The 10,693-nt window shown below is 44.7% G+C and overlaps 1 protein-coding gene across 1 annotated transcript in view; it reads left to right on the top strand.

Annotated features, from left to right (window-relative positions):
* The window catches only part of Fam162a (family with sequence similarity 162 member A), a 29,683-nt gene that overhangs the window by 11,068 nt on the left and 7,922 nt on the right, over positions 1 to 10,693 (top strand). The window contains exons 2-3 of the mRNA XM_031363798.1: positions 7,716 to 7,838; positions 9,922 to 10,030. Of these exons, the coding sequence (XP_031219658.1) occupies positions 7,716 to 7,838; positions 9,922 to 10,030 (232 nt within the window). The remainder of the gene's footprint in view (positions 1 to 7,715; positions 7,839 to 9,921; positions 10,031 to 10,693) is intronic.

Here is a 10,693-nt window from a genome sequence, read left to right as displayed (position 1 = left end):
AGCAGTTTCTTACTTTTTGGAATAAAAGATGTCCCAGATCTTCCTTGTGTTCCCTGTGCCTTTGTGTATCTCTGCTGTCCCTTCCTGAGGAGCTCTGATTCCTTGTGCTAGAGAGTGGTGGTGAGGAAGCAGGACCTGAGACTAACGTGCCCCTGCCACCTGAAGTGTTACTGATTCCAGCCAGTCAAGTGCTTACTGGGAGGAAGCAAAGATGTGGATCAGAGATGTACTGGTTGATATTTAAATTTTTGCTCTTTGTAATGCAGTTTTAGTAGTTTTGACAAGTGCTGTGGCTTTTTAAAGTAAAGACTTCATAGCCAGCAACAGATCTTGACACCAAGTAGAGGAACACTTTATGGACGCTGACTGAACTCTCATCTGTCTTCACTGATCACTAGAGATTAGTCATGTCCCAGGCTGCTCTGTGGTGAGTTATCTCTAAGAAGATCTTTAAGGATCTTTAAGGAAGGCTGAGATTCAAAATCAAAATTCTATCCATGTGTCATCCTGGACCGAAGCAGATTTTTACGCAAAAGGACAACCAGGAAAGAAGCCAGCACCTCAGCCAGCCTCATCTCCCACCCCACCCCCACCTACCAGTTAGCAGCAGTACTTGTGTGGCAGAGTTTTTCAAACTGTGAGTCCCTGCACAGGCTGTATCAGCTCTCTAGGACATGTTAGAAGTATCCATCCTCAGACCCACCCATAACTACTGTGAGAACCTCTACTCTTAAAAGTAGCCAGCAGTTTGGTCACTTTGGTCTAGTCAGAGCCTTACAGACAGCCATGAGCCTTCTTTTGGATTTCCTGCTAGGGCTCTGGGGACCGAGCACCGATTGGTCAGCCAGGGACAGGCCAGGCTTCAGTGCACCCACGGGTTAAAGGGCTGTTTTTCCTTTGTTTTCTGTGTTTGTAATTTTGATCCACCAGAGAATGGAAAATTTCTGTCTTGGATATCTGGGGCAATGTGTTTTATATCTTAGGGACCAAACAGTAAAGTTAATGAAACGTGGCTTGTTTGTACTCTCATTTCGTGATAAAATCAAAATCAGGAGCCCATCAAGTAGTTTGTGATTGTTTTCAGTAATAACATTTGAAAATTATTTGTATGCTTATCTGTTATATTTCTACAGTGTATAAATATTGTATGTGTGTATGTTTTAATCGGCATTTATCCTTTAGAGAGGATAAGTTTTTATCATACAGTATGGAGTGACAGCAAGAAAGGTTGGGCAGTAGCCCGGCAGTGGTAGCGTACACCTTTAATCCCAGCACTTGGGAGGCAGAGGCAGGTGGATTTCTGAGTTCGAGGCCAGCCTGGTCTACACAGTGAGCTCCAGGACAGCTAGGGCTACACAGAGAAACCCTGTCTTGAGAGACCAAAATAAATAAAGGAATGAATGAAAGAAAGGAAGGAAGGTTGGTTGGTTTGGTGGTGTTTCTGATATAGGTAACTATGACTTCAAATCTCCAGCCCCATTTTTGTCCTGGGTACATCTCTGGCCTCATATTCTACTTCTCCCCCATCGTTTACGCCCTTCTACTTTCAGTGGCCTCTTTGTGGTCCCTGAACCTACAAGTGACATTCTCAAAGAGATGTTCCTGACTAACTCTGAAATATCACACATACTCATTTCAAATACACGTCATGTCCCAATGACCCCTTCATTTATATTTTTTCTCTTCAGCAGTGAGCTTCTGATGTGTGTGTGTGTGTGTGTGTGTGTGTGTTCACACAAGAATGAAAGTCATAATAGCACAGATTTTTATCTGCCCCTTATATTGCCAAAGTGTCCTGTATATATATATACATAGTACATACTCAGTTACTATCTGCTGGGTGAATGAATAAAGGTCTCCACATGCATTTATGTGGCTGATGACCACTGTACACTCTAGGCAGTAATTTTGCTTTTATTATCACTGCTGGAACTGAACAAGTGTCAGTTTATCTTCTTCTATTCTCTTTGGAAAGGGGCCACCAAGGAAATAATTACTGCCTTTGCCCCTTTCTCCACTTAGAGAATAGTCTGTCTACCGAGCTCCAGTTAACAACCTTGCTCCTGTCTAGCCTTCCAGTGGGTAGGAATGGGACAGCATTATGTGGGGTGTGTCCTTGAGGTTCACTTTAAACCCGAGGCTCCCTGGTTTAGCACAGCCTTAGAGATGGGTGTTGTAATGGTGGAACAACAATGAATGTACACAGTGAAGCTGGGTCAGGTGCTCAACAGTGATTGAAATGCTAAATTTTATGTTATTATTTCACCACCATTTGTAGGGGTGGGGTACTAAGTTCTCAAAGTGCAGTCTAGCTAGCTTGTTAGAAATGCACCTCATGCCGGGCGGTGGTGGCGCACGCCTTTAATCCCAGCACTTGGGAGGCAGAGGCAGGTGGATTTCTGAGTTCGAGGCCAGCCTGGTCTACAGAGTGAGTTCCAGGACAGCCAAGGCTACACAGAGAAACCCTGTCTCGAAAAAAACCAAAAAAAAAAAAAAAAAAAAAAAAAAAAAAAAAAAAAAAAAAAAAAAAAGAAATGCACCTCACATTTGAGTATGATGGTTCATTCTGTCATCCCAGCCATGGAGGGGTTTCTATAAGCTCAAAGCCAGCCTGGGATACATCATGAGGCTCTGGATGAAAAGAGGGGGAAGAGATTTAAAAAGAGAAGAGACAGACACTTGAGGTCAGTAGCTGTGTGGTGTGCTTCAAACAGGTCTGCAGCTGACTCTGACACTAAAGTCTGAGGGGATATGTCTGTCCTGGGAAGAACTATTGAGTCTCTTCTTACACCCTCACAACCTGGTCTACCTTTGTCAGACTTCTGGCCCCTTGGGGTAGCGCTGAAGATTGCTCTAAAGATTACTTTTGAGTGATCCAAATGGTAGAGCCTGCTGTGAGTCACATCTGCCAGACGCTGCCACTTGTTTTTCCAATTTGCCCTCAAATCAGATCAGCTCTGGTTCTGTAATATTGCATTACCACATTCAAAATGAGCAAGCGAGAGCAATTGCAGTTCATCTCCTTTGACATGTGACACCTGCTGGCATCACTATGGTCACCAATGCTGAGGTGGTCATGGTGCTGCTGTGATCACAGACCTAGAAGACGAAATGAGCAGGGTCATTAGGAGCAGTGACTGCTCCTAATAGGTGGCTTTGCACCAAGGGCCAGATTCTCTTGTGTCAGTCAGTAAGGGCATCTGTTTTTGTGTAAATGAAAGCTGCCAGGGTTTTGTAAGGCCTCATGATCTAAGGAACATTGATTGAAGAAAAGTGAGTGAACTGTGTTAAGAACCCTGAGACTTAGGTTTGCTTCATTCCCCTGTCAGCTTCACAGCACCATGGAACACCAGCACCCAAACCCCAGAGATTTCTTAATCAGTTGATCTGTGCAGCAGTTCACAGGAACTTTCCACTCACAAGGCTCGTTTTCACCCGATTCTAAGCTATGCAAACAGCTTTGTCTCTGGGACATTTATGGAAAACTGTGGTGCTTGTTTAGCGTGGTGCAGAGTGGCTGAGTAAACACGAGCATCTAGAAGGAAAAGCTAGGGAAGGCGTTCATCCTGACCTAACAAGCTGCGATGGGTGCGCTGCTGGGATGGAGTGCAGGAACAAGTCTGTGCGTCAGGTGGGTGCGCTGCTGGGATGGAGTGCAGGAAAGAGTCTGTGCGTCAGGGAAGGCCGAGGGAGGCTCCTACCCTCACACTTGCCTCACTGGGGCTCTGTGTAAGTTGGGGGTCGGGGTGCTGCCTGCCTGGCGTTGAGATGGGCTTCACCCCTCGGGGTTGGCAGCAAAGGCTCCCAGACTTATTAGTGGGAAACTTTGTCTAATTATCAGGTGAGCACGAAACTACGCAGAAATGTCTATGGCCAACCAAATACATGAAGAATACAAGATAATACTAAAAGTAATTATATGCCCAAAATTACATAAAGTAGATGAAAAGGACATACCTAGAAAAAACAAAAATTACTGAAACTGAGCCAAAATAATATTTTGAAACTCTGACCCAAACACTTAAGGAGAATTAGAAGTAGACCTTTACAACTCTCAAGGTAGAGGAAAGGGCTGCAGCTAGAACTCAATGTAAAAATGTAAAGTGTTTACCTAGTATGACTAAGGATGTGGGCTGCGACCCCAGTAGGGCAAAGGAAAAAAGGAAGGGAAGAAAAGACAAGACCTTTCAAGCAAGTCTTATATAGGTCTTATTATTGGTTGGTGGCATACACATAGAAACCCAGTACTTGGATGCTGAGGCAGAAGGGCAGAGAGTTTGAGGCCAGCCTGAGCTGCATAGTGAGATTCCCGGTTCAAAACACTTCCCGATTCCCTTAATGAGGGTGTATTATCTGGTACAGTCCAGCAAAAAAAAAAAAAAAAAAAAAAAAAAAAAAAAAATCAAAAGAAAGCTACAGCCTCCAATCCCTTATGAAGACAAATTCAGGAATCCATAGAGACTGGGGGTTCATATGAGTGAGGGAGCAGAGGAGACAGAGTGGCTACAGTTAAAGCCACCTCTCCTTCTCACTGCTCCAGTCTCAGGCAGGTGTTCTGTCCTCTAGCAAATGCACTGCACGTGTGCCCATAGAGCTGTGAGCTCCTGTACAGAAGATTAGTCCTTGGCCTTCCGTTTCTGCTTCCAGAGCATCAGAGAGTGCCAGGGCCCGGCTAGATTCATCACGTGCACCTTCCTGCTTGCTTTCTTGCTCAGTGGTACCTCCTAGAATCTCCCTTTTTCCTTTGTCCCTAGACTTGGGCTCTTCTACAGTCCCCACTCCAGGAACCTGCTGTCTCATGCCATGACCTCACATTTTGTGACTCCCTGTTTTCCCACTCGTATTAAAACTTTCTGGATATCTCTGCTTTTAATTATGTTTACTCATTATGGTTAAATTATTCATATAGAAGGTGAAATTTTCTGAAAAAAAAAATATATAATTTGTTTTGTTTTGTTTTTTCAAGACAGGGTTTCTCTGTATAGCCCTGGCTGTCCTGGAACTCACTCTGTAGACCAGGCTGGCCTCAAACTCAGAAATCCACCTGCCTCTGCCTCCCAAGTGCTGGGATTAAAGGTATGTGCCACCACCGCCCAGCTAAAATATATATATATATATTTTTAAGATTTATTTATTTATTTTATGTGTATGAGTACACTATAGCTACACAAATGGCCGTGAGCCATCATGTGGCTGCTAGGAATTGGACTCAGGAACTCTGCTTGCTCCTGTCCCTGCTCCCTCCAGCCCCTCCCCACTTGCTCCAGCATAATTCACTGTAGCTGTCTTCAGATGCACCAGAAGAGGGCATCAGATCTCACCACAGGTGGTTGTGAGCTACCATGTGGTTGCTGGGATTTGAACTCAGGACCTTCGGAAGAGCAGTCAGTGCTCTTACCCGCTGAGCCATCTCGCCAGCCCTAAAATATATTCTTAAAAGTCTCTTTTAACGAAGGTATCTATTTGCTGGCTAGTTTTTTGTTAATACATAAGCTAGAGTAATCTGGAAGGAGGAACCTCAATTGAGAAATGCCTCCATAAGATCAGACTGTAAGCATTTTCCTAATTAGTGACTGATGGGGGAGGGCCCGGTCCCCATTGTGGATGGTGTCATCCCTGGGTTGGTGGTCCTGGGTTCTATAAGAAAGCAAGCATGCTGAGCAAGCCTTGAGGAGCAAGCCTGTAATCAGCACTCCTCCATGGCCTCTCTATCTGCTCCTGCTTCTAGGTTCCTGTCCTGTGTGAGTTCTTGTCCTGACTTCCTTCAGTGATGGACTCCAGTGTGGAAGTGTAAGCCAAACCCTTTCCTCCCCAATTTGCTTCATTTAGGTCATGGTGTTTCATTACGCCAATGGTAATCCTAAGACACTAGCTTTGTTCACCAAAAAGGCTTTGGAATGGTGACAAACCATAAATGTCCCTATGGGGTCTCTAATACCATCCCCCAGATCCTTTTAGAGGAATGTGTAATTTCAAGTTAGGGGCGGAACATCCAGAGTGGTCTGGAACATGTTGTCAGAGAGGAAGGAAGCTGTCAGCAACCACTTATCTCATGTGGAAGGAACTCGGGAGCCACTTCAAAGGTCCCTCCAAACCAAAGATGGGAACATTTGAGGACTGCCAGATAATAGAAGCTTTACACCTTATGGTGCGGGTACTGCTTACACTGCTTTTACATAGAAGGTCACCTGCACAGGTTGTAAGAAGAAGGGGTGTGTGTGTGTGTGTGTGTGTGCACCCTTGTGTACATATGTTTATTTGTGCAAGCACTTATTCCACAGTCCTATTGACCCTATACCTAAGGGCCAAATGGTGTGGAGAGGGTGCTGCCTTCCGGCAATCCGAGATGAAATCAGTAGGGAGCGGTGACCTCTGTGAGCACACAAAGGAGGGGTGGATGGGAACTTGGAAGGGGTAACCTGCTCAGTTCACTATCACTAAATGGCAGAAACTTACAGGGCTTGGAATGGGGTAGGAAGAGGCTTAGTACTCTTTGACAAGTCTCAAAATAGCCTTCAACTTATCATGTAGCAGAGAATGACCTGGAATTCAGGGTTCCTCAGCCTGTTTCCCAAGTGCTGGGATTCCAGGTAGATGAGACCATGTCCCATGACAACCAGGTCTTCGTGTGGTGCAATAAGAAGTATATATGAAGATACTGAGCGGGTAAGAGCACTGACTGCTCTTCCGAAGGTCCTGAGTTCAAATCCCAGCAACCACATGGTGGTTCACAACCATCCGTAATGAGATCTGATGCCCTTTTCTGGTGTGTCTGAAGACAGCTACAGTGTACTCACATAAAATAAATATAAACTCTAGCTTGACTCTTAAACCCCAGTTGCCTGTCTTTAAGAGACAAGAGTAATACTGCCATGCTGCCTTCATAACTATACATGTGTGGACAGTACCTGCTTAGAATTTACTAAGAAAATGTTATGCTATAAATTTCTAGTTTCTTTTTTTTTTTTCCCGAGACAGGGTTTCTCTGTGTAGCCCTGGCTGTCATGGAACTCACTCTGTAGGCCAGGCTGGCCTCAAACTCAGATTAAAGATGTGTGCCACCACCACCCAGCTAATTTCTAGTGTCTTTATCAGCAAAGTAATTGTATTTTAAAGCATAACGTCTTAGGTATGTTCATCTTTCCTCCATGTGTGTGGCTTCTATGCTTTACATAGATTCTATTTTCTTTTTTTTTTGAGACAGGGTTTCTCTGTATAGCCCTGGCTGTCCTGGAACTCACTCTGCAGACCAGGCTGGCCCCGCTAGATTCTATTTTCTAAACAAGCTAACTTATATTTTCTAAGAGAGCTGAATTTTTGTCTGTTTTCTTTGCTTGTTTCTTTGAGATCGAGTAGCCCAGGCTCACCTTGGGCTCTCTATGTGACTCCAGCTGGCCTTGAATTTGAAATCCTTAGGCCTCAGCCTTCCAAGGACTGTGTCACCACATCCACCTTTTACGAGTTAATTTGTGTTTTGTATATATAAATGAAAACTTGCAGACTTGTCCTTCTGGGGTGTGGGGTGGTGTAAACAGGGTCTTGCTATATAGCTGGCCTGAAACTCCATGTAGCCCAGGCTAGCCTCAGACTTTTGATCCTATCCCTTCCAACTGCTGAGATTACAGGCCTGCACCACCACACTTGGCCACGTGCAAGAGTTTCTCATCTTCAAAAAGCCTCAGACTTTCTCTCTAAAATATGTATCTCTCTTTTAGGACATTGTTTTAGGTTATATGAAAGAAATGCTTCCTCGTCTCTAAGGTTTACCAGAAACACTGACTTGAAGAGGATCAGTGGATTCTGCACCAAGCCACAGGAAAGTCCCAAAGCTCCAACCCGTAAGTTTTTATTGCTTTATCCATTTATGGAATAGGTAGCCCCTCCCTCCTTACCCCTTAGAATTATTTACAATCAGAAGAACCTGAAGAGGTAGGCCAGTGTTCCCACATCATGCTCAGTCATGTAGCTTTGCCGTTCTTACTGTGCATGTTACTGGTTTTGTTCACAATGCACAGCGGGTGTGTGTGTGTGTGTGTGTGTGTGTGTGTGTGTGTGTGTGTAGGCTGCAGGTCTTTCTCAGCCATTTTCACTTTATTTCTTGAGACAAGGGCTCTCACTGAATCTGAAGCTCACCATTTGCAGACTGGCTGGCCAGCCAGTGCCTCTGCCTCCCCAGACTGAGATTCTAGGTGTACACCCTCACTCCTCACTTTTTTTTTTTTTTTTTGGAAGGTTCTGGAGATTGAACTCATTCCTCATGATTAACTGAGTCATCTCAGCCACATCAAGCTATTATGTTTGGAGTGAAATATAATGAGTTCTAGGTTTAGCACTGACTTGAGCCATATCTGTTCTACATACCTGAGGCTAAGTAAGCTCCCATCCCTGCCACCACTGTGGGGAGGAGGGCGGTGCACAGCTGTAACACGGCAGCTGTACTTGTCTGCAGCTTCCTCCTGGGAGTGTCCTTAGGCATCCTCGGTGGCTCACCCTCCACAGAAAGAGGATTATCTTTTGTCCTTTTGGGACCTTCTCAGGGGACATTCATGCTTTCAGACTTGAACAAATCTAAGATGGCGTTTGTGCCCCTTTCCTCCCTAACTGGTTATCTTCATGATGTTTTGGCTAACTGTTGGTCTCATATCCCCTGGGTTTGAGAGGTTCTTCTGGAATCCTTCCCTGCTTTAATTCTGGTTCAGAGCCTATCCCGTAATTTTTGTCATAGCTCCCTCCTGCTTGGACTTTCTGCCCAATCTACATTCTTCCCCTCTGTGTGAAGACTAAGTAGTGCCCAGGGCCAGCTGTGGTGGCTGGAGTCTGTAACCCCTGCACTTGGGTGTAGTAGAAATTAGGTAAACTGCTTTGTACTCCCGGCAGGTTGTGCTCCCAGCACAACCGCCAGAGCCCTCTGGATTCAAGAATGAAAGACACACACACCAGTTATTGTTGACGTACCCTGACTAGCTCAGAGGCTGGGCAGTTACTATCCTTCCCCTGCTAGCAAACACTCCCCTCTGGAACTTCTGAGTTAACATCTTTTAAAATCTTTTTTTTTTTTTAAGATTTATTTTTATTTATGTGAGTACACTGTAGCTGTCTTCAGACACACCAGAAGAGGGCGTCAGATCTCATTACAGATGGTTGTGAGCCACCATGTGGTTGCTGGGAATTGAACTTAGGACCTCTGGAAGAGCAGTCAGTGCTCTTAACCGCTGAGCCATCTCTCCAGCCCTACAATCTATATTTCATCTCCACTACTCAAACACAGTTGAGGAAGTGGCTTGTGTGGCTGCTTTCCCTGATTCACACGTGGGCCTTTAGGTCTCTCTTCCTCATCATGGCGATCTCTTCTCTTCTCTCTTCCAGTTCCTAGCCCATGCAAATCCAAAGGTCCTGCCTCAGTCTACATCCCAGCCATTGACCGTTGGCTCTTTATTGATCAATCAAAAACTAATTGGGGACAAGGACCTTTACTGTTTCACTGTTAGGACTCGCAGATTCCCAATTTTGGGGGCCAGATTAATTGAAAGACTTAGAACCAGTCCCCAACATTAGGAGACAGCATCAAGAAAACCTCTTCCTTAGCTTGTGGTTGAAGGTCTTCTAAAGTAATGTAAACTAATTCGCCTTTGGATTATTGTCCTGGAGGCAGCCAAGCTTTGCTGGTCATCTCAGCTCATCCTTTCCATCCCATCTTTCCACTGTACAGTGGCTGGGCCTCCTTACCTTCTGCCTTAGTCCCCACAGTGTGTGGAATGTCATCTGGGAAACAAGGTATTCTGTGCAATGCTATTCACATAACATGAAGTTCTGGGTTTTGTGTTAAATGAATAACTCAAAGATACAAACAGCATTTTTTTTTCATTGCTTGATTTGAACATTAAAGTCTCAAGCCAAATTCCTACCTGGTTTTTCTCACAGACTCTTACAGACACAGAGTGCCACTGCACAAGCCCACAGACTTTGAAAAGAAGATCCTGCTGTGGTCAGGCCGCTTCAAGAAGGAGGAAGAGATCCCAGAGACAGTCTCGTGAGTGCTGAGCTGAGGGTTGTATGCAGCCTGCGTTTCTTACTGGTCTGTAGAGGGAAAAGCAGAGTGCATTCGAGTTCTGTGTAAAATCTGCTGACTACATGTTCCCTCTCTGGAGTACCCAGAACAGAGTGTTAGGGAACTGTTTATCGTGTTTCCTAGTGACTGAAGGATCTGTCGGGTGCTGAAGTCAGCATGTTTAGTTACATGCCCCGGCCCTCACCTGGAAGAGAATGAGGGGCAAGAGACACAAAGAAGGCCAGCAAGCTGACAAATTTTAATTTTTCTCAGGTTATATACTGAGTGTCATATATATATACACAAGAAGATGGGAGAAAGGGGAGGGGGTAGGGTTGCTTTGTCACCTGGGGAGTACAGGTGCTCTCAGGACCAGGAAATTGGCTAGGTGAAAAGTTGAGGTTGCTAGGTACCTGCCTATATGATGCATAGCTATTTTGTTCTAACCGAACTGGGAGTTAAGCACCTGTCTGTTAAGACCCATAAATGTTTGATCTCATAGCAAAATGAATTGCTAGATACCTAACTGCAAAATCTAAAGCAGATTTCTATAACAAAGTGGGTTGTTAGATACCTATCAGCAAGATTAATAACTATTTGGGTTTTTTTTTTGTTTTTGTTTTTGTGGGTTTGTTTTTTTTTTTT

Source organism: Mastomys coucha, unplaced genomic scaffold, assembly GCF_008632895.1.
Source record: "Mastomys coucha isolate ucsf_1 unplaced genomic scaffold, UCSF_Mcou_1 pScaffold12, whole genome shotgun sequence".
Lineage (NCBI taxonomy): Eukaryota > Metazoa > Chordata > Mammalia > Rodentia > Muridae > Mastomys > Mastomys coucha.
Note: the sequence above shows the minus strand (reverse complement) of the source record. Positions and strands in the feature narration are given on the sequence as shown.